This window comes from Aphelocoma coerulescens, chromosome 19 (genome assembly GCF_041296385.1).
Source record: "Aphelocoma coerulescens isolate FSJ_1873_10779 chromosome 19, UR_Acoe_1.0, whole genome shotgun sequence".
NCBI lineage: Eukaryota > Metazoa > Chordata > Aves > Passeriformes > Corvidae > Aphelocoma > Aphelocoma coerulescens.
The window spans coordinates 7,563,773-7,586,422 of NC_091032.1; the positions used below are offsets into that span (position 1 = coordinate 7,563,773).

The window sequence follows — 22,650 nt, forward strand, 5'->3', positions numbered from 1 at the left end:
ACCCACCACTGCTCCCTTCCCACACCTTTCATGAGCCAGAATTCCTGCAGATGGATGTGGTGCATCCTCAGTCCAGCCGTGCCATGGGGCTGTCAGGCACTAACTCTGGCCCAGGTCCCAGTCACTGGCAAGGAAGTGCCTTTGTGGATCTGAGCCAAAGACATTTCAAGGCAAAATAAAACCAGGACACCTCCCTTGCCCCCCTGAATGAAAAGCTCTGAAGGTTTCTATAAAAATGTGAAGCAAAAAGGGCAGAGGAACTTTGTGCAGTGAGTGCAGCTGTGGCCATTCAGCTGTCGCTGCTCACTGCTCTGATGGACATGGGTGGATCTGTTCTGGTGTTGCTGAGATTTTGTGTTTGCAGTAACTGCTATTTACATACAGAATGCTTCATTTACCCCCACACCACCTGGCTCAGCCTGTGCCCCATTATTTCTCGTGGCTGATGTGTTCCCATGGTGCAGCACGAGAGACCACACTGCATTTAGGGAGAACAGGGAATCCCAGCTGGAAGGAGCTGGTTCCCAGCTCAGGGCTGCTGTGTGGACAGGGAAGCAGCCTTGAGGTGGTCAATGTGCCTGAAAATGGTCAATTTAAAGCACAGCAACCAGGATGATGCTTCCAAAGATCCTGTTCCAGTGGAAGCACAGAGCTGCCAGCACCTCAGGGTGCTGACACTGATGGATCAGGAATTGCTCTGAGCTGCCACCTGCAAAGAGCCACAGCAGCTCTTTAATCTGTGGATCACTGCAGGACTGTCTGCATCCCCACATCACAATTATTACAGATCAGTTCAAACATCTTCAGAAATCCCAAGAACAGAATAAATAAATGAAACTGAAGTCAACACAGGCTTAATTAATTAATTTATCAGTGCCAGGCTGCTAATTAATGTCACTCTTGGCTGCAGCACAGGAAGAAACAAACCTACCAGCCACAACGAGCATTTGACAGCCTTGTAGATAGTAAAAATGCCAGCTACACAGCCAGAGTGATCCAAATCCTTCATCCTTCATCCTCTTCCTCAGCCAGGAGGATGTTTGTGAGCTGCTCCTCAGACACAGACAGTTCCTGGCAGGCTCCCATGGCCTGGCTCAGGTAGACAGCCAGGATGTGTTTGCACTGCAAAGTTAATAGCAGGAGCAACACAGGAATGTCAGGCTCTGTCTGGACCAGGAATCCATCCTGCCCAAAATGTGTTTAATGAAGTGCTCAGCCCTCCCAGGAACGGGGTTCCCTCCTGGCACGCCAAGCCCTGGCACAGGTGGTGCTCAGTGTCCCCAGTTCTGCTGCCAGGACAATGCAATCCAGGGATCTGGCACACAGATCCTGGCTCCTGACAGCCTCCCCACCACTGCAGACCCCCAAAAGCCCTCCCCAGCCCTGGCTGCATCCAAAACCTGGGGCTCTGAGGCCAGTGGCACAGTGGGTCGGGCTCAGCCTGCATGGCCAACTCCACGCGTGTGTTTGTTTGGAAATTTCAGGTTCCGGGAGCAGGGCAGAGCTTTGTCCCCTCTCCCCATCCCTGCCCCAGGGGATGAGGCAGAGAACTCACCAGGAGGCTCTCGCTCTTCTGCAACACAGAAAACCCAAAGGCAGGGCACGTGCAGAAGTGGCAGGAGCTGTAGCAGGTGTAGAGTTTCCCTGAGCTCCCAAGGACCTGAAACAGAGGCAGATGAGGAGTCAGAGGCAGGATTCACTTTAATTTCTCTGACTCAGGCTGGGTCTGCACTGACCCAGCAGTGAGGGGGAGGTGTCACAGTACAGAAGTGTCCCCAAACACTGCAGTGACCCACCTAAGCTTGAAGCTCCTCAGGTTTCCCTGAGCACTTGCAGGGAGGCCTCTCCTTTCCCAACCACTGAAGGCTGTTCTGCTCCCAAAACCAGCTGCAGCTACTGGAATCCAGATCTGCCTGAATAAACAAAGCTGAAGTCTCCAGAGAAGCCTCCCTGCTCCATCTCTGCTTTGGGAACAGCACTGCCTGCTTTTCCCACATGCTGTTCCCTGCAAGGCTGGTGCTGAGGCTGCACCAGGGGCGTGGGGTGCAGCAAACAGGTGAGGGAAGCTTTTGTTTCCAGCGTGGAGCAATCTGTGCACTGCTGGAGCTGACTGCAGGATACAGGAAAGCCAACCTATGATTGTTATTTCTCTTTTGGTTTCTTCAAGACTGGAAAACAGCTTTTGGGAAACTCCTTTAAGATCCCAATCCACAGCAAGGGAAGGGTCTGCAAGAGCAGAGCACTTACTTGCCCAGGCCCCAGGGCTCTGAGGGCACATCACAGCCCTCTCCCACCCCAGGCTTTAGACTCTGGCTGGGTTTGTGGCACACACACACCTAAATCCAAAGACAAACACAGGAAGTGAAAAGGCAGTGGAGCTCTGCAGAGTGCTGCTCCCCTCCAGTACATCCCTGGCATTCCAAGCCCCTCCAGAGGAACATTGTCCCTCATGGTCCAGAGCTGCACTTCCAAGGGGTGCCCTCCCCTGTCCCCTGGAGCTCTCCCTGCACCCTTTGCCCAACAGGGAACATCCAGAAGTTCGGGCTCTCCCACAGAAGTGCCAATGCCTCAAAGTCCCCCTCACTCTCAGCAGATCCAGGACACAAACCTCACATTCCCATTTCAGGGTAAACCACTTTTTTTTCAGTCTGGCCTTTCCCCTGGGTCCTCTTTTCACTGCAGGCTGAGTTTGTTTCACTTGTGATAAGTTTGTTTTCCTCTAGCCCCTTTGATTGTTTTTTCCAAGATGAAGTATTCTGATGGTGCCTTTCCTTCAGAAGTGTTTTCCTTTGAGGAGGGGGGGAAGCCACAGACAGACACTGCCAGATTTGGGCTGAGCTCAGCATTCCCCCATCCTGACCCAGATGGCAAGAACACAGCCTCTGCCTAATAAGGCAAAATCTAAAATCCAAAGAGTGGAAGAAAAAGGTGCCTCTGTTCCTGGCCAGCTGCAGCCCAGCCAGGCACTGGGGTGCTCTCCTGGCCCTGAGGGGAGATTTCCTTCTGCTGTCCTCATCCCTGGGCATTTGCTGGCTGCTCAGTGAGGAAAAATCCCCCTGGAGGTGTCCCTGCCAGGGTATGGGAGCACAGGAGGGTCAGCTGAGGCACCAGCACATGGACAGACAGGCAGGCAGCACCACAGCCTGTGCCAGGGCCTGCTGCTCAAACCCTTCACCATGGGGCATCTGCCACACAGTTCTAGGAAATGAATGAAAAAAGACATAATAAAAAAAGAAGAACCCAGTAAAAGTGCAGGATGTGAGCAGTGCCAGCTGGCAGGGCTAAAGCACTGCCTCTGCCCTGCTTCACTCCCACAGCTCAGCAGTTCTGCCACTTGGGAACAACTAAAGGGTGCCCCAAATGCTTCTGCCACATCCAGCACAGCTCCCCCATCAGCCAGATCCACCATCCCTGCAGCAGGTAACATTTATCCCTGACCTCAGCACGGCAGGTATTGTCCAAGCTCTCTTGGGATGATTTCAGCTCTGAGGCATCCAGCCCTTGGACACTCCATCAGTGCTGCTCCTCTGTTAAACAGCAAGGGCATTAATGCCCAGGCATTAAGAGACAAATCACAGCTTTCATTTGACTGCTGAGGGCCTTCTTCTCCCATTTCAGCTCCTGAGGGCAAGAGCTGCCTACACTACAGGGCCTGTCTGAGCAGAGCCTTCCTCCCCTGGAGCAGGACCTAAGATGTGCTGGGTGATAGGGAATTATCAACAGCTCAGATTTGGCTCTAATGACCCAAAGGAGTTTCACAACAGAACCAACCTCATGGCCTCAAAGAGTTCTCCAGACCCTGCTGCAAGTGGAAGCACCACCTCACATTCCAGCTCAACCACATCTGGGTGCAAATGGCAGGGCTGACTTTGTGGGGGATAATTAACAGGGATGATTCTGTAGTGTCCAGGCAGCCATAGATGCCCCTCTCCCCAGGAGCACTCAGCTGGGGGACATTTCCACACATTCCTACACCACACAGGAATGAAGAGCCAGGACTCCAGTGCAGTGTCCCACCCAGGAGTTCAGCTTCTAGGATCCCAGATCGTGTTCCTGTCACTGCTCCAGCCAGCAGCCTCAGGGGAGACTCTGCTCTTTGTTTCTGCATCTGAGACAGCTGTGATGAGGAAGAATTTCACAATGGCACCAACCTCACACCCCCGGAGAAAATATCTCTTCAGATTCCTCTGTTAATGAACTCATCAGCGTGGCCTTAATCAGCAATCAAGCTCCACTGAAGAGGAATGCAGCTGGAGGCACACAGGAACCTGCTTCCTGTAGGTTTGTCCTGCATTAACTCCCTGACCCTCCTGTCCAGGGGTTCTTTCTCCACATGGAAACCAGAGGCTCCCTCTCCCTGCAGAGGCAGGAGAGCAGTTCTGACACTTGTTCCTTTTCAGTGTGCACCAGTGGAGCCCATTCTTAACATCAGTAGATATTAATTGATGCCCAGTAAAGCTCTGCCTCAGCCTGCAGGGGCCTGACAAAGCTCTGCAAGGAGAGTGTGACCATTCTCTGCCCAGTGGCATTTTCAGACAAGCAACAGTAAAAAAGGGAAAGCCTTTGAGCACTCAATTAATCAGCAAGGCAGCTGCTGTCTAAGAGTGCTGGAAGCTTCCTAGGCTTTACCAAACATCCACAGGCAAGCCCTCAACTGGAATCCAAGGCTGCGTTCTCGAGCCCTGGTTATGATTCATGTCTCTCTGGAGGGGCCCGTGTCCTCCCCATGGCCCCAGAAGTGATAAAGGCTCCATGTGCAAGCTCTGAACACGTGAGAAGGGTTTGTGCCCTTAGCCAGGACTGACTTCACAGCTCTGCTCTCACCCTACACGACCCCAAAGCACCTCCAGGGGAGGAGAGAAGGTCCTTTGCAGAGGGGATACTTGGAAATGTTCTACTTGTTCCTCACTCCTGTGCTGTAATTGATCTTAGGGCTGAGGTGAGCTCTTCTCCCCAAAATGCCATTTCATGGAGACATTTCTGTGATTCACAGACTTGGCTACACTGAACCAGAACGAAACCCACGGGTTTGGCCTGCATTGCTTCCTCCCAGGCCACAAAGATGCCCTGCCAAGCAGAGGTCAGGAGGGAAAAGAAACGCAGTGATGGCAGATAACACTGAGCTGAGTACAGCTGGTCAAGAGGAAGAGCTTCCTTTGCTGGATAGGATGAGGGTAATAAAGCAAAATTAGCAGTCCCTGGAAAACTTCCTCCTGACTGTGATGCCCACAAACACATAAATTGTCTCTGGCTGGCTGGGAGCCACAAAGAAAATGGTACTGAACCGTGCTGCTTTAATTCTAGCCCATGGCTGCTGCTCTCCAGTGTCACTTCAGGAGCTTGTAAAACATTGGTGTTCTCTCTGTGTTTATCCATGCTCTGCAAGTCAGGAAAACACTGGCTCAAACGCCAGCTGGAAACCACCAGAAAGCAAGAGCAAAGAGGAGCATGTACCTGGTACAGAGTCCTTCCACTGGGGGCAATGACTCGGGTGACAGAACGCTGATCCACCAAGTCCAGAGCTGGGACTGCAGATAGGCCAAAAATGAACTTCAGCCTGGAAGAGAATGTGTCTCTAGTTAGGTCACAGCACAAAGGAGACCACCTGGCTCAGCCCCAGTGCACAGTGGAGCCCAGAAGGTGCCCATTGCAAAAAGTAAGACATTTTTCCTTGTTGCAGTAACTGTGAAAATGTCCCCTGGGCACAAAAGGCACAAACAGGGATTTTAGGGGATCACATGGAGCCAGACTTGGAAGTGCTCAGGGGAAAAGGGGCTCATGCTCTGGGACACCTTAACTGCAATTCCAGGCTGTCCTGAATGCGCTGCCCTGGATCAGAGGATTGATCAGGTGGTCTTGAATCCCAGCTCCAGGCATGGACCACACATCTCCTTGGAGAAAGGAGAGAGCAAGGATGATCCATAGTTCCTGGAGCAATAGGAACTAGGGCTCCTTCCTCATCCCTTGGAAATCAGTTCAAACCCTGGGGAATAAGTGAGTCATTTTGTAGTGATCACATCTCCTCCATCACAGCCACAACTGAGGGATAAATTATCCTTTCCCTACCCATCAAACTGCATCAGGAGGAAGCTGGAGAGCATCAGGGAATTACTTAAGACACTCCACTGCACATGGAGACACCAGTTAGCATCAGTTTTGCATTTGTGACCCAGCTATGAGCAGGGCTCGGGACAGCCAAGCTATTCCAGATAAACACCCAGGGGCAGCACGTGCCTTATGTCCCTCCACTCTCCCTAAAAGCCCTTTCCCTTTCAGGCAGGACACGTGCAGGGACGCACAGCATTTATGGATGAAGGAGTGCCTGGGATGGGCACCACTGCACATCCCTGCAAGGGGGATTTTATCTCCTGCTGGTGCTGTGCAGGGGTATATGATAAGGTGTGTGTTAAATATGGACATCTGCACCTTCAGCCTATTGTCCAGGCAGCTCACAGGCTTCAAAGTCATTTTAGACCAATAAATCCAACTGCTCTGAGTGTTTCCAAAGAGTTCAGGGGCAACTCAGTTAACTGTACAGACCTTTCATCCGCTGAGAAAACTCTGTGTAGTCTAGATTGGTTCCAAGGGTAAACAACAAGGAAATCAGCAGTGATGAGAAGAGCACCAAACACGAGCAGGAGACCAAGAGAAAGGGGAAAGTTTCCAAATCCAAGGAGGACACAGCAAGGCAGAGCCCCAGCACGGCTGAGTCAAGCTCATTGATAAGCAGCCAAGCAGACAGACAAATTCCAGGAAGACCAAAACTTTCACAAACTCAAGGCAAAAACGGCTGGCTCCCTCTGAGGGCTGCGAGGAGGTGGGTGGGGGAATGCTCCACGTAAGACATTCCTTGATGATTAGGTTTGGGACTAGAAGGGGGCTGAGCTCAGTGAGTTTCAGGAACTCTTTTCAAATTTAGGGAATTCTTTTCTTGCGTATATCAGTTCAACAGGAAATGCCCACAGAAAATTCAAGGACTTTGGAGATTCGGAAGAGTTTGGGAAATTAAATCAGAATACTTCTGAGCTGCTGGTTGCAGGGAATTGATGGAAATTTGGCTGCCAAGAGTTACCACCCAACCATTATTAAACTTAACAAAGTAATTTCTTTTCTCTTCTGAGGAGAAGGAAACAAAAGCTTGCACGAGGCTGGTCAAATCTAATCCCACCTTTCAAAGGCCGCTGTGGTCCCAGGAGAGGGAGGCAGCACACCTTTCACAAGTGTCAGATAACTTTAACACAAAGGCATTAAGGCCTGGAGGGTTCCCGGTGATCTCATCCCCTGGCAGGCAGGAGCACAAGGTTAAAGACGAATCTGAAAAGTCTCTTTCACTGAGACAATGCCTTGACACCAACTGGTGAGGGCTGAAGTTGTGAAACTTGGATCACCACTGAAGTATTCTCAAGGGTGACAAACCTGACCTGAGACTGCTCCTCAACAGAAGAAAACTCTCAATCTCCACGTTTACAATTCCCTGGTGCAGGGTGATGATAAGAACACTTCTGCCTCTCTATCACACCTGCCCATGACTCAAACAGCAGGAGTGACCTCAGTGTGCTCACAGTGATAGGAAGGCAGAGGGATGAATCACCCTGCAACAGTCCACTCTCACAGCTAACTCCTTCCAGATCTGAGAGTGGACTCAGAGCTCAGGTTAAATATCCTGTTTAAATGAGAGCAAGTCATCACAGGAAATTCAGTGATACAGACTTAATTTCATGAATCTCTGGAAAAAAACCCCTTCAGAACCTTCATTTGCACCACCACCAAAACCATGCAGCATTTTTGTGTTTCAGCAGCACTTGGTCAAACACAGGAGAAAACCAGCAGCCCCAAGATGAGAGCTGACCACCAACTGCCCTTCAGCAGGGCCTTGGGGCAGGAACTGAAGCAGAAGACACTCACCCCAGCAGCAGGTCATCGGGGACTGCAACAGAAAGAAAAGGAAACGTGATTTTGCAGAATTTCACATCACAGGAGGATCATTGTCCCCCCAGGGTATCCCCAGAGGACACACAGAACTGCAGGGCTCTCACCATCCTCTCTAGCCACCAAAAAAGCAACAAGGAGCAGCAAAATGATCCATGATGGCAGGGCTAAGGCACTTATCAAGTACAGCAATCACAACTGCAGAGATTCGTTTTAAGAAGAAATGCAGAAGCCCAAATGTACTTTCTTTTATGACATCCTACTTTTAAAAGCACACAATAAAAGGCAGGAGGCCTCAGCGTCTTACTCTGTCACTTTAAGAAGCCGGTTAAAAATACATATATATATTATTTTCCCTGAAACTCTCTTGGCATGAGTTGAGAGCTCTGGCATCACAACTTTAAAAATGTTGTTCTTTTCCCAGCAGAGTCCTGCAGGGCGCCACTGGTTTATGGCTTTTAATACAGCCCACTGAAACGCTGTGTCTTCGTTTATTGGAACTGCTCGTTAAGATGGAAAGTTACACTCAAGCAAAGCAGTGTGTTTGTTGTAGCTGACAGCTCAGGCTCTGCTTGTCCAGTCTGATCTTTCTGTTATCACCCAGGGGACACAGTGTACTCTGTCTCCATATCCCACTGGAAGATCTGGATTTTTGACTTTAAAATCTTTTTCTTCCAACAATTCAAAATACTCTCTATGACTTGCACTGTCGGTTTGAATTTTCCAGCTTTATTTGAATTTAATTCTGCAAAGGGATCGATCATTTTGTGTCCACAGCTCTGTCTCAGTGTGTTTTAGTACCACTCTGCTTTAGTACCACTCTTTTTTTTTTTTTGCATACTTTAGAACAGGATTTATAAAGCTCTTTTAAAAGTCACATGTAGATTTTGGATCTACTCTAACCTGACAGAAGCCACAGTGCAAGGCTGCCAAAAAGCTGTCACTCTTGACAGTTTAGACATGAAGTTTCTGCCCATCCCTCACTCCCATGTAGTGCTCAGACAGATTTATCTGAATTCTTATTTGTTTGGGTTTTGTGCAGTTAAAAATATTCCTTCAGCAGACACTTTCCTTAGGAAGAGCCATTCTGTGCAACTCATCCAGTAAACACAAACATTAATATTTTCTTAGCACAGGTCACAGAGCAGTGAAGGTAATTGTTCTTAACTAGCTGCTGGAATTGGCCAGGATGTCACTGCTGGCTTGTGCTCGTTTCATTGAAGCACTGGGAAGTTGTTGCTTGCCCTGGGATCACCAGCATACCCCCTCTGCCGGTCAGACAGGCAACGGGTTTGGGAAATTTCCCTTCCCAACTCTTAAGTTTTGGGATTGGTGAGTCTGTAGAACCAGCAGCGCAGAGGGCACAGCAAAATTCCTGCCACAGGCACTAATTTATCATCCCTCAAGTGTGACCACGCGCACCAGGAGCTCTGAGAAGCAGAATTACCCCTATGTCTCACATTAAAAAAAAAGTGTCCAAACTGGCGTGGTTTTTGAATTTGACTTCGAGAAGGGGCTGCTCCTCATTATCTGTGCTTCACACCTGTCTGTTGTCACAAACAGGGACAGAAAGGCCAGCCCTGAGACAACAGGGTCTGGTAAGAAAGGGGAGGCCAAGGGCCCCCATCACTCCGTGGGGGTGTGAGAGGCCCCGCTCCTGGCCACTGCCTGCAGAGATCCTTCACATACCGTGTGAGCTCTCCTGAAAAGCCTTTTTGATCTCTCTCAAGAGCTCTTCTGCTACTGCTGGCAAGGTACTACTGTCCATCCCACTGGCGCCGGACTCATCCCTGGAAACGAGACAGGAGACAGTGGGAAATCATTAGGGTCACCACGGCCACTGTGCGTCGGGAGGGCTTATCTGGGCACTCTATCCCAACCCAGCAACCAGGCCAAGGAACGGCACCCTCGGCAACTTATAAAATGTGTTTTTTACACGTTCTGGGAACACACGGTTCCCCACAAACACACGGGTGTCGCTGAGATGCCCCCACATAAACACGGGTCCGGTGCAAGGGACCGGTCACTGCCCAGGGAAGATGTTCCTCCTCATGTCCAGGTGGCACTTCCTGGGCATCATTTCTGCCCGTTTCTCTGGTGCCACTGCCGGACAAGCAGAGCTTGGTCTGTCACCCCTCTTTAGGGATTTACACACATGATCCCCGTTCTGCAGCCCCAGCTCCCTCAGCCTTTCCTGGGTGATGTTCCGGCCCCTCGCTCATCTTTGTCCGCCCCGCTCCGTGTCCCTCTCGTGCTGAGGAGCCCGGCAGAGCACAGGCCGCTCCTCACCAGGCCGGGCAGAGGGGCGGGCCCCGCTCCCTGCCCCGCTCCCTGCCCCGCTCCCGGGGCTCTTCCCGACGGGAGCAGCTCCCGCTCCCGGTACCGCTCCGGGCGTGACGTCACGGCAGCGCCCCGTGCCCGCGGTGACGTCACGCACGGCGCGCGCGCGCCCTTAAAGGGCCCGCTCGGAATGGCGGCGGCGGCGGCGGCAGCGCTGCCGCGGGCCCTGTCCCGGCTGTGCCCCCGGCGCTGCCCCGCCCTGCTGCCCCGGCCCGTCTGGGCAGGGGGACACCGGGGACACCGCGGGGACACCGGCACCGCGGGGCTGGCGCGGCCGCGCTGGGCACGGCCGGCCGGCGCTGCGCTGGCCTTCCTGGGAGGTGAGAGGGGCGGCGGCCACCGGGCAGCGCGCAGCCAGCACCGTGCACCCACCACCCTGTCCCCGCAGGGTTCTCCCTCTTCCCGCGGCACGAAGAGGAGGACGGCGAGGACGCCATCATCCTGCTGCTGAAGAGAGCCAAGGTGAGGCGCGGGGCCCGCGGGCGGTCCCTGCGCGGGGCCCGGCGGTGACCGGCGCTCGTCCCCCCGCAGCTCAGCGCCGGGAAGGGGGAGCTGGCCCAGGCCGAGCAGCTCCTGCACCAGGCCCTGCGGCGGGCGCACCAGGAGGAGAACAGGCAGGCCGTCATCTACACCTACAGCATGGTGAGCAGCGGGGCTTGGGCCCAGCTCGGGGTGCAGCTGGAGGGAGAAGGAGAAGCGGCTGAGGCTCGTCGCCGTTGCCTTGGTGGAGCTTCAGCAGTGTCTGTCTCTTCCAGATGGGGAACGTGGCCTATATGCAGGGACAGCTGGACAATGTGAGTAACTCTTGTTTTTCCCTCTGGATTTTTAGAGGTTGACATCTTGTGCATGGTCTCGAAGGTGTGGGGTGCTGGCACAAGCTGCGGACTGAGAGCAGAGATCACCCAGTGCAAAGCAGAATGATCCCCCTCAGGACTGCAGTCCCATGAGCACATCACGTTAAGAAAGATGCTCTCACGGTTAAGGTCTGAGCTCCAACATGGTGTACTTCTTACTGTGAAATGCTGCAGCTGAGCAGGGAGATGGCTGCTCCAAGGAGCTCACACAGACAGGGTAAAAGTCTGGCTGCTGCAGCAGCGCTCAAGAAGAAACTGAAAGAACCCACTGGTTCAGTACCACTGGGCTCTGGTCAGCCCTTCTGGTCTTGATGTAGTGTAAATGCCACAAAAAAAATGCCCCTCCCTGTAGTCTGCTTCTGCTTTGTTTTAAAATGCTCTTCAAAATTCTCATTTCAGGCAGAAAAGCTCTACAAAGCAACTATGAGCTATATGCTTGCAGGGGACACAAAGGAGGTATGTTCTTCTGAGAGGCTTCCAGTGGTGCCCTACTCTTTACCTTATTTCTTGTGCTGCAATGCCTCTTACTGGAGATTGGCAATACCATAATGGATGGCAGCTCTGGAGTCAAAAAGATGGGGATTTTTAGGGTCTAAACTCTCTGAGACAATGGTGTTTCTTTTGGGGAAAATACAAGAAGTGTAACAGTTGCATTGCATGTCCTCCTGGCAGGATGACAACGCCATCCTTGAGATGTCCCTCAAGCTGGCCAGTATCTACGCTGCTCAAAACCAGTGAGTTCCCAGCAAGAGGTGTCATCTGCTTTCATCTCAGCTTTGCAGTGGTGGTGGGGTGGCCAAGCAGAGGCTCTTTAAGGAGGGATCCTTCAGGGATGGAAGGAGCTTTGCTTTGCACTTTGCAGGCACAAATTAGCTGTAGCTGGCTACCAGTTCTGCATCCTGACACTAGAGGAGAAGATTGCCAAGGAAAAGGACTTGCCTGAGGATGTCTTATCAGGTGGGCAGCCTGGCCTGCCAAAGGCTTCTCATCTTTTCTCCATTTCCCTGTCCTTGATGTTGTTTCTGTATTGCCTAAGTACCATCCTCATGTCAATCCATTGTCTTCACACTGCCTGAGTTTCCTGCTGTGGTAGGATGGAGGCTCATGCTGGATCCTGTGGCAGTGATCACTTCACTCCTCTCTGTTTGCAGCTGAAGAAAAGGCCAACACACGGCTCCTGCTTGGGATGAGCCTGGACTCCTATGCCCGCTACCTCCTGAACATCAGTGAGCTCCCAGCAGCACAAAAAATGTATGAGAAGGCTCTGCAGATATCAAATGATGTTCAGGGAGAGACTCATCCACAGGTGATTTGTACAGCAGTAGCTGGACACTACGGAAGGAAAGGCTGATCTGTAGGGAATGAGGCAGCCCTGGAGCAGCTCTGGTGACCTCAGACATGGCCAGCACTACCTGAGGCTGGTTTCCTGCCAGGAAGGACGAGCATGCAAATACAGAAATCCAGGACACTTTCTTACTGAAAGCTTCTCTGGCAAATGCTGCTTTTCCTAGTGTGACAGGGAATGAATGTGGTGCTTCTGCTGCTCCAGACTGCTCCACAAGCTTCCCTTTTCCCTCCTGGTGCAGAGTGTGGTGCTGATGAATGACCTGGCCACGGTGCTGGATGCTCAGGGACACTACGAGGAGGCGCTCACCTACGTCAGGAGGGCGGCAGAGCTGGCAAGGGACACTCAGCACCCCGAGGAGCACATGGTGCTCAGTAACCTGGCAGCAATCCTGATGCACAAAGGTCAGTGAATGAACGCCCAGCCTGTCACTGAGCTCGTGCTGACTGCAGAGATCTGGATCTGTATTGTAGGGCTGAGCTATAGTGCTGGTTCGGGGTTATTAGTTTTAGTTTAAGCAGTAGGTCAGACTTTGAATTGCTTTCACAAACTGAATTTAGCCTGACCCAAAAGGTTGCCAGGAGGTCTTGTTTCCCATGCATTCAGTAACTTTTCCAAAAGGACACAAGGCATGCATGAGATTTGTTTCTACAAGATTTTAATGCTGAAGCAGCACCATGTCCCATCATCACTGCTGCTCTCCAGCTCTCAGAGCTGGCAACCTGTCAGGATGTTTTCTGAACCTCCCTAGGTCTTGATGTGTTCCAGGTAGTCCTTGTCCTTTGCATGTGATCAGCTTCAGGAGGGGGCCCTGATAATGGGTGATAGAACTGGGTAGCCAGGCCTCTTTTCCCTCTTGCTACAGAAGATTTCCTGCAAGCAAAACAAGTGTACAAAGAAGCTCTCAAGCAGGCACAGCAGAAGGGAGATGCTGCTTCTGTCCAGCATATCCAGGAGGAACTAGCTGAGCTGGCCAAGAGGAGAAAGGGCTCCAAGTAAGTTTGGCCACAGAGTCCAACCTTGAGGTGACTGAAGGCAGCAAGGGTTGGTCAGCACAGGCAGCCTGGGACCAGCTCGGTGCAATTCTCCAGAGAAACAGCAATGAGGAGTTTCAGGACTGCTTAAGAGGAGGGGCTGCCACTGCTTAACAGCCCAAAATAAAGGTGTGAAATCTTAAGTGCGTGAATGTGTGGTGTAGTTTGTGGTTTGACTGACCTACTGTGCTAAGTGATTTAATTTTGGCTGCCTAAGTGCAAGTCTGGCCTGGTATTATTAAAACCTGTGTTAAAATCAAGGAGTAGCAGTTTGCTACTCCTGCCTGCTCACAGAAATGTTCAGGTTCAAAACATAGCTGTCCTAGAGCAAGTCTTGAAGAGGAACAGGCAGGAATTGTCTCATTCTTTACACGCTGAACAGCACAACAGGGGCTACACTTTTATCAGTGCTGCAGTTCAGTGTGTTTGAACTTCAGTGGAGCATTTCCCAGGCTGTACCTGCACTGCAACAGAGCTGTAGCTCCCTGTCCTGGTCCAACAGATTGCCTGGAGATCAAGTATATTTCTTCATTTAGCATCCAAAGATAGAACTTGTCCTCTCAGAGGAGGGCTGAGACTGTTACCACGCAGAGCTGTTGTCAGAAATAAAACTCTTGGCTCCAGTGGAGAGCACACAGAGTGCCAAAGCTGTCCTCCTCTCTTGGATAGGGCAGTGCTAGAATGCTGAGGCTTCCTGTTGGAAAAGATGGTGTGTACAAACCCAGCTTTGTCAGCTACGTGCCTTCATGGGAATCAAGTATGAACAGCTGCTTTAGACAACAGAATTTCTCAGTTCTGCCCTGCCAGGAAGCCTGATGTTAAAGAAAGAGAATTAAACCAGAAATTAGCAAATCCATACTTACGATAGTAGAACTAATTTTGTCACTAACCATGCACAAGTTTAACCTCTCAGTTGTCAGAACTGCAGCTGGTTGGTACAACCCTCAATGTAATTACATCACTGTTAATTTACTTACAGTAGCAGGTTCATCTCTGCTGAACTTTGAGCTAAGAGGAGGAGGCACACAGGTTTTCTAGAGCAGAAGTTCATTGAAGCTGGAGAATTTCAGTCACATACACAGCTTTGTTCTCAGCAAGCTAGGAAGTAAAAATATGGCTGTACTGACAGAAAGGCTCTGGCACATTAGAGCCAACCCTCCCTAGAGTGCTGGGTTTGGGGTTTGAAGTGGCAGAGCCTGGAGGACAGCAGTGTTACCTGGGAACCCTGCAGCACCCCTGGGAGCAGGGTCTTGCCTGATGCTGCAAAACAAGAGGGAGACACAGGAAAAGCAAGTGGAGAACTGATCCCCTTTATTGATTGGTCTGAATCCAGAAGTCACTGTCTAGTGAAGACATTGTGTGGAAATTATGATGCATGGGTTTTTCAAGTCTTAAATGATTTCATATCAGAATCACGAACCATATCAAGATGAAAGCATTGTGAAAGCGCTGATCAGAAATCAGGTAAAAATTTGTAGTAAACTACACTTTGTAAACATGACTTACAAACACCTTCCTGTTTGAAACAGGGCAGATGTAATTCCATACTTGAAGATTACTGGAATTGTGGTAAACCCTAACTTAGGCTCTGGAGGTTTTTACACTGGAGAGGTTAAAACTTGGATAACAAACAAAAAAAGCAGCAACATTTTATGTGCAAATGCCACTCAAGCTGTATCTTAGGAGATAGTGACTATCCTACTTTGGATATCTTGCTGCTGCTGCAGCAGTAACATGAAGCTTTGCAATGAACATGCTATACTTACTGTACAGGTAGCAAAGACATTTGTCTGTACATGCCTCTTTCACATTGTATTTGTTACACTAAGAAAGTGAGAACGAGTGAGTTTAAGAATGGAACTTAACTTTCCACTCCCAATTTAAATCTACAAAAAGGGCAGATCAACTCGTTTTCCAGTATATGTTGCTGTTGGGAACAAAAAAGAAAGTTAAAATAAGAGCACAGGTCTACAAACAGGATGAAAACTTCACTACTTCAAGCCAGAAGGGTAAAGGACGGGAGGATGAGAGAAATCTTTCTCAGAGAAAGACTGCAAGAAGATTAAGACTGCCAACGGGTCTACTCTGATGCAGTGTTTTAAAAAAAGTAGCAAAATAGTTCTGTATTTTCAACAGTGTCAAGTTTCCAAATGAGTTCCTTTGGAATTTTGTTTCCCACACTTGGGGCAAAAAGGCTTTCCATAAAGGACTGAAAATAAATTTGCTATTGATAAATAGTTCTGTGCTTCTTCCTGTTTGTAAGTGGATCACCACAGTCCCTGAAGGGATGCAGAGCCACACGACTCAAGGTTACACACTGCGTTACACCTTCCATACAACGCATCACAAATACAGCGGCAAAACCCAAAATATTTTTCACGGAAAATAACTCGAAGGCAAAGACCCTGCTGATCAATGAGATGCAAAAGCAGTTTGGAATCTGACAGACCACGCCACCCCCCAGCTCAGTGCTATCTGTGAATCAGTCCTTCTACCCTGGAAGATTTGAATTCACTTCCTGAGGTCAGTGCAGCATAAAATGAAGATGCTTTTGGAGATGGATGTCAGGACGCCCTGTGACATCGCTACCCAGACGGATGTGTACATGAGCTACAAGCATACCATAGCAAGCATTGATAGATGAATGATTAAGGAGACTCTCCTAGTACCATATACAATCTAAAAATAAACATCACCCTAACAAGTATTGCACACTTCAGGAGTTAAGCCAAGCATTTGTAAGGACTTCCACCAAAAGCTTGCTTAGAGGGACAGGGACTGGGACGCAGACTTCAAAATAATTATTACATAAAGATTTTAAAATCAGATTGGAGGAAGGCAAAAATCACAGTACCTATTTCAAACTGGTTGTAACAGAAGCCACGTAGTTGACTCATGTGTTGCTCAATTATTCTATAAAAGCACTTTGTTTTATTTAAACTTGGGATGTGGAGGTTTTTCTTCTTAAAGGATTTATCAACCCACCCAGAGCCTCTGTTCAGAAAAGCCATTTGCTGTGGTTAAATATGACAGTAAAATTTAGTAGCCTGTTTTGACTGCATACAATGCAGAAACAGAGAACACTAAGAATAGGCTTTAGGGCACAGTTAAAATTCCCAGTGTGCATAACAGTGAGGTATGCCTCCAGAAGCTGTTCTTTTTTTGTTTCTTTAACCTTTTAAAAATGAACCATAACATACCCATGCAATAATATTTCTGCAGTGTTGCTAAATAAAACCAACTGCACCAAAAATTTACAATGTGGCAGAATTTAAAATTCCAAAGAAATATATCATCTTATTCCAGCGAACCGGAGTATGTTAATGTACAGAAGTCACTAAGGGGTCAGTCTTAAAAATCAACATTTTCACAAGAGCTTGAACACCACTGAGAAAGTGTGTCTAAGGAAAAAAAAAAATTATATAAAAGCACAATGCCTGCAGGAAGTGGCATGGCATTAAATGGGCAATGATGGTTGGGAGGCTGGGGTTCTGGTTAGGCTAGGCTGAGAGGGAGGCTAGGGTTATGAAGAGTATTCTACACTGGAGAAAATGCTTAAAAAAAATTACAAAATGACCCCCAAAGTTTAGGCAATGATTTGAACATAAGTACACCAGATACTATAGCAAGGGAAAAAAACACTGCAAAAAGTACTCTCTATTTACAGAAGAATGATTTAAAAGACATTATGGTTTTCTTTACAAATAGATGTAGAGCAGGAATAGTCCACATTTTTAAAAACTCTTTACATATTTATCTTTAGTAAGTCAACCTTCTCGACCACAATCCTCCAACACACAGCCTGTGCAGAAGGCATTTCACGGACTCTCCAGCAATTCTTCATTGTGTGGCCCTTGCTCTCTTGGAAAGTCTCTGTGGGCACAAGTCAAAAATAGATTTCTTTTTTTGACCCGCAAATTAAAAAAAAAATAATAATCTGCATAGTTCAGTCATCACTGTCAGACAGAGTCTCATATTGTGCTGAAAGCAGTGGTGCAGGCTCTCGCTCCCAGATCCTGTTCTGTGGGTGAGTGGTTGCTTGGCTCATGGACGGGGGGGCACAGGCGATGGAGGTCGGGGGGGTGCTGCTCAGCATCCTCATGGTCAGAGGGTTGTACGGAAACTGGGTGGAACCTGCACCAAAAGGCAAAAACACGAGTTGTTCTGAGAGATCTGTGTTGGCTTGGGTTGTGACAATTAGCAGAAAATCCACTTGAGAAAACCCCCACATGCTGGAAACTTCTGGCCAATTATCCAGCGTTACAGTACAACATCTGAGCTCTCTGAAAGAAGCCCATTCCTCACCTGTTGATGAAGGCCTGTCTTCCCAGGCCCACACTGGAGTCTGTCTGTGGTAGTCCCCTTCTGAATGTACAGATGAGACAGAAGATGGTCTTTCAGTTCCCAAATATCCCTGCCCAGGAATTGGAGACTTTGACTTCCTACTGTTTGACTTGCCAATGAGCTTCTGCTTGCTGACTGCCCCACCTGGCAACAGAAGGGACAGATTTCACCAACCACATTTTAGCCTCTCTGTGTTTGTTTCTATAAATTATCAGGCAGCACTGAGAAGCTTCAGGTATCCAATACACCTGGTTCTCCTTTTCCTGTTCCATCAGTGCTGTCACAGGCTCCTGGAAAAGCCAGGATGATAACGCAAACACCACCTCTATCACTTCCAGAGGAAAGAAAGTGATTTTCAGTGACACCAGGTTATTCAAACCCTTGATTTATTTATTTTCTTTAAGGCCCTGGGATGTTTGGGAGTTGCAATACCTGAATTTGGAGATGGATTGGCTTCTTCCCTCCGTGTCTCGTTACTCGCTGGTACCGCGGCGCCGGAGCTGCCCGGAGCCACCGCAAGAGGTTGGGACATTACGACCCCGTGCTCCTCACTCTTGTCATCAAAGTTTCCCATCAGTGCTTTCCTAATAATGTCTTCCAGACCCAGATTACTGGCAGGATCTGCAAAGGAGTGACCCCTAGAACTGACTGCACCTGGGAGAGAAGAGAAAACACAGGGAAAGGTGGGAAAGGAGGCAAAAAATGCATCTTGGAGAAATTTAAAAGGGGTGTGGGGAAAGATTTGGTCATTTTGCTTTTCCTTATGGTGCAGCAAACAAGTTTTCTTGTAGGATATTGGTGTTTAAAATTTCACCAGTTTCCTCTTTTACTGGACTCCCCAGAGAATATAAATTTAAGATATTTAAGACATTACATTTTTCTGAAACATATGTTGTTTCTTTTATTGAAGAACTTACCTGAGGTAGTGACTGCTGGCAAATTGAATATTTCAGTCCCTGGCTGAGCAGTTGCTGCAAATAAAACACAACATTTCACTGAGTTTTTCAGTACTGATGATCACTAAGTGAGCACTGCTAGCCCTACTGCACAAGAAAAAAGCAAAAATATAGTTCTAGTATCATATTCCACCATGTCAGTGTTCATTACTGGAACTATATTAAAATGTCATTTAACAGACAATCATAAGGGCTAAGAAAACACAAACCATTTAGTTTCAACACATCTTTCCAAAAAGGAAAATGTGCGTTACTTAAAGTTGATACAAAGCAAACTACAAACACACAGTTAGTTAGAATAATGTCAGGTTTTAACGACTCTCTCATTAATTATGTGGTTTTCATTTCTCAAATTGTTAAAAAGATTAAATGTGACAGTCCTACATAAAACAGCATTAAATTTGTATTATTTGAACATATTTAGGTCAGGATATCTGCAGGTGGAAGTCACATAAAGCTTAAGCTGGAAAAATTGAGTGAAAAGGCAAGACCTGCATACCCATGTCAGAGTCACCTCCACCAGATGAGTTCAGCTTTCGAAATATCTCCTGTTTCTTGGATTTTACCATTGGTGAAGTGTTCTCAAGTTTGGTGAAAAACGAAGGCAGGTAACTGATACTGCCTGGAGAGCGAGAGTCAGTCCTGCCAAGACCAACATGTGTCAAAGAGACAGAACTTGTAAGGTGCACATTTAAATCTTCCCAAAAGCAGTCAGGCAGAAACCACAACAGTCATATGAACACCGTGGGGCTCCATAATAACTGAGTTTGCTTAAGCAGCAGCACTCTGACAAATAAGCTTGAATTAAAAAACCAAACAACTCGTACATAAATTAAAAAATAATCTAAAAATAAAGTAAAAAACAATCTAGGTATCCTAGCCCAAGTCAGTTTTACACCTACCTCTGTTCACTAGGCTCAGTTCTTTGGGAAAGCAAAAGAACATTTTCCTGTTTCTCATGTACAACCGGGACCTGAGGTGGTGAGATTGGCTCGTAGGGCTCTGAAGGGACATGACTCCTCTCTGGAGATTTTCCAGGCCTACATCCACAATTCAGAGACAGATAATTACTCTCAATGCATGTACAGCAGTAGTTAACTCATGTAGCAACTGGAGAACTACTTATGTGTAGTTATATGTTACATGCTTTAGTCAGCCTGGTGATCTTAAAAAGATGACTGAATTATCCATAACAACTCTGCTACGTTTTAAGTAATTAAACATCTTCAGCCCTCTAAAGACTGGAAATTAAGCAGAAGTAGCAAAGGGAAAGCAGTTACAAGTTATGTTATGGAGCCAAGCAATTGGCAAAACAGTAGGAGACAGATTTTGCCTAAAAATAAGACCAAAAGGTGCCTTTACTTCCAATCTGCACCAAGATTACTGTGCTATTTTATATCAATATCTTATCTGGGCACCAGTTAAACTTGCAGTTAGACTGAATCCATGCATTACCTTCCCCTGGCCTTGTCAGAGAGGTTCTCAGGGGACACTCTGGCCCCTGGGCGCTGGTGGTGCACAGGCTGCGACTGCGACTCGGGGCTGTAGCGGTTCGAGGTCTTTGCCCGGCCAGAAACAGGCGTTGGAGCAGGGCTGGAATTCTGGAATGTAGTGGTGGGAGGCTGCAAAGAGGCCTGAGAAGCTGCTTGGTTTCTAGCAAAGTCTTGTGTGATAATTTGCTGGATGTGACCAAAAAAAAGTAGAAAAGAGATCATGGTTAGACACTGGCCACAGTGAACTGGATGAGACTGATGGCAACAAATGAGATTATAAATTCAGATACAATATTTTATAATACTCTCAAATAAAACCCATAATTATAAAACCTACACAGATGTGATCAGCAAGGGTGATGAGCCGATGGGTCCTGGGCACATGTGCCATCCCCTCTGCCTGGGAAGAGGGAGGTGGAGGTGGTTGGGGTGAGGGGGGCTCCTGTTGTGTCCTGTAGCGGTGAATGGGGCCCTCGTACGGCCTGTTGGGGTCAGCTGGTTGAAAAAGAAAAGGTCACTCTGTTAAGCTTCAAGGTTTGAAATTTCTGTGCTTACAAATTTAAAAAAGATGACAGTGAGAATATGTTGCATATGGAGATAAACTTACTCTCTGCCTGGCTTGGTTTGGGGGTCTCTTGTTGATAGGGCTGTAGCTTTTCTTGAGCAGGTACAGGTGAATTTGCAGGGCTGATCACCTCAATGGCATCTCCAGGAGCTTCATACCGGTGTGAGGACACTGAATATCAAGCAAAGGTTGTGGAATAAGATGTAAATATGACAGAAAAGTTTTGTTGCCTATACTTAGCAACACGGGTGCTTCCATTAAAATGGCACCAGTGAATGAAAGTCAAAACACTGCTGCCTTCTCATGATAACCATGGTGATACAAATATGTCCATGAAACACTGTTCCAACATACACCAAGTAATTTTCAGTTTCCTGACTTCTGGTAAGGTTACTCTTACGATCCTGCATTTCATGCTGTAGCATGGCATCTGAATCAAGCAGGCAACTCTGATTTTGCAAGAGTCACTATATGCAAAAACTGTATTTGTCTATCAAGTGTTTCTGCTGTGCAGAGCTGAATATTTTATCATTAAACATCTGAATCATTTCACATCTTATCATTTCCCTAAAAGGCTAAGACAGACAGCAAAGAAGTAGAGAGTTACTAAGATACGTACAACTACTGGAAGAATCTGAACTTTGAGAGCCCCTATCTCGAGCATCCTTGTCTGAAGCAATCTGGCGAGTGATGATCACATCTATGAAGTTAGCAGCAGTAATTGTGGTCTTTCCTCGAGTTCTCAGCTCTTCCTCGTACCTGGATTTAGGAGGAGGTCCTTTCTCTTTACCAGCCTCTGAATAGACTACTGATGAAGTCTGTCCCTGGGACTTGCCACCAGAGTAATTTGCAGATGTATAGGGGCACTGCACAGGCCTCTTTTCTACCTCCAGGGTCTTCTGCTCCATCTGCTGCTGGTCAGTCACCACAGCTGACCGGCGTCCCATGTTCTCTTCTATCCTGGCTCCTTCATGCTTGTTCTCCTTTGCTTTGGCAACTTCCATCTGAGGAGCAGAGGCTGCAGCATCCACGAGTGCTGCCAGGGCATCAGCAGCAGTGTTGTAACGGGAAGCTGGCAAGCCTTGAGTGATAGAGGGAGCTCCAGGGGTGAGCTGCCTGTGGGTAAACATTGAATAGCCTCAATTACATCACATGGAAAAAAGAACTACAGCCACGCAGACAAAAAGGCAAAGCTTTTCTGACACTGATTTCTATCCAAAATGCACTTGTGAAAATGCTCTGATAAATCCAAGAGCACTCATATAGTGAAATATCCTTAACCCTAAATGCACCTTTTAATAAGCTCACATATTAGAACAGATACCCCTACACCAGTAACTTCTAAAACATACATGATACGTAGCTGAGCAGCAGGATCCAAAGGTGTGATTACACTTGTCCCATTGGTTCCTTGGAAAATACTTGGCCTTTGCTGCAGAATGTTTTCCTGGCTTCTGACAGAGGGGGATGGGGACCGGACATATCCGTGACTGCCGGGTCTGCCAGGCTGCTCTGCACCTGCAGGACACAGAGTGGAAGGGGAACAAACAAAATAAATGATTATTCTCACAACAGTGCAGCACTGTAAATCAATGCTGTCTCCTCCACATCCCTTCCCAGTTGTCTCCACCGCTCTGGATGTGATGGTAGGTATAAAGATTTAAATGTATTTACAATGCTCTAAATGACATGCAAGCTGTGCCAGTGACAGCTGGGATTCACTCCCCTTTAGGTGCTGCATTGCTTTGAGAGAAAGTTCGAGAAGTTGCAGATGTTGAAATTATGACCAG

At 48.1% G+C, this 22,650-nt stretch overlaps 3 protein-coding genes across 10 annotated transcripts in view; 1 reads left to right on the forward strand and 2 right to left on the reverse strand.

Annotated features, from left to right (window-relative positions):
• Positions 1–849: 849 nt before the first annotated feature.
• Positions 850–10,348, reverse strand: ZSWIM7 (zinc finger SWIM-type containing 7). Of its 3 annotated transcripts, none has more exons than XM_069033492.1 (8): positions 10,219–10,302; positions 9,619–9,719; positions 7,906–7,927; positions 5,793–5,891; positions 5,455–5,557; positions 1,797–1,909; positions 1,556–1,660; positions 1,013–1,122 (listed from the first exon to the last, which is right to left on the reverse strand). In XM_069033492.1, the coding sequence occupies exons 2-8, from the start codon at positions 9,695–9,697 to the stop codon at positions 1,095–1,097; spliced, it is 549 nt and encodes a 182-aa protein (XP_068889593.1). In that variant the 5' UTR covers positions 9,698–9,719; positions 10,219–10,302; the 3' UTR covers positions 1,013–1,094. The 3 variants fall into 3 exon arrangements, with proteins under 3 accessions (XP_068889591.1, XP_068889593.1, XP_068889592.1); XM_069033491.1 differs by lacking the exon at positions 10,219–10,302 and adding an exon at positions 10,085–10,172; XM_069033490.1 differs by lacking the exons at positions 1,797–1,909; positions 5,793–5,891 and having other exon boundaries at positions 850–1,122; positions 9,619–9,718; positions 10,123–10,348.
• Positions 10,349–10,369: 21 nt separating this feature from the next.
• Positions 10,370–13,645, forward strand: TTC19 (tetratricopeptide repeat domain 19). Its single transcript, XM_069033489.1, has 10 exons — positions 10,370–10,589; positions 10,658–10,731; positions 10,801–10,911; positions 11,025–11,063; positions 11,523–11,579; positions 11,796–11,857; positions 11,986–12,080; positions 12,275–12,429; positions 12,710–12,872; positions 13,334–13,645. The coding sequence occupies exons 1-10, from the start codon at positions 10,400–10,402 to the stop codon at positions 13,465–13,467; spliced, it is 1,080 nt and encodes a 359-aa protein (XP_068889590.1). The 5' UTR covers positions 10,370–10,399; the 3' UTR covers positions 13,468–13,645.
• A 2,757-nt stretch (positions 13,646–16,402) lies between these two features.
• Positions 16,403–22,650, reverse strand: part of NCOR1 (nuclear receptor corepressor 1) — a 54,504-nt gene continuing 48,256 nt past the window's right edge. For all 6 annotated transcript variants that reach the window (XM_069033487.1, XM_069033484.1, XM_069033488.1 and 3 more), the window contains exons 37-47: positions 22,213–22,378; positions 21,480–21,976; positions 20,903–21,031; positions 20,633–20,790; positions 20,258–20,481; positions 19,705–19,842; positions 19,302–19,444; positions 18,764–18,817; positions 18,279–18,500; positions 17,808–17,990; positions 16,403–17,636 (exon numbers count right to left, since the gene is read on the reverse strand). In XM_069033487.1, the coding sequence (XP_068889588.1) occupies positions 17,449–17,636; positions 17,808–17,990; positions 18,279–18,500; positions 18,764–18,817; positions 19,302–19,444; positions 19,705–19,842; positions 20,258–20,481; positions 20,633–20,790; positions 20,903–21,031; positions 21,480–21,976; positions 22,213–22,378 (2,102 nt within the window). In that variant the 3' untranslated portion in view covers positions 16,403–17,448. The remainder of the gene's footprint in view (positions 17,637–17,807; positions 17,991–18,278; positions 18,501–18,763; positions 18,818–19,301; positions 19,445–19,704; positions 19,843–20,257; positions 20,482–20,632; positions 20,791–20,902; positions 21,032–21,479; positions 21,977–22,212; positions 22,379–22,650) is intronic.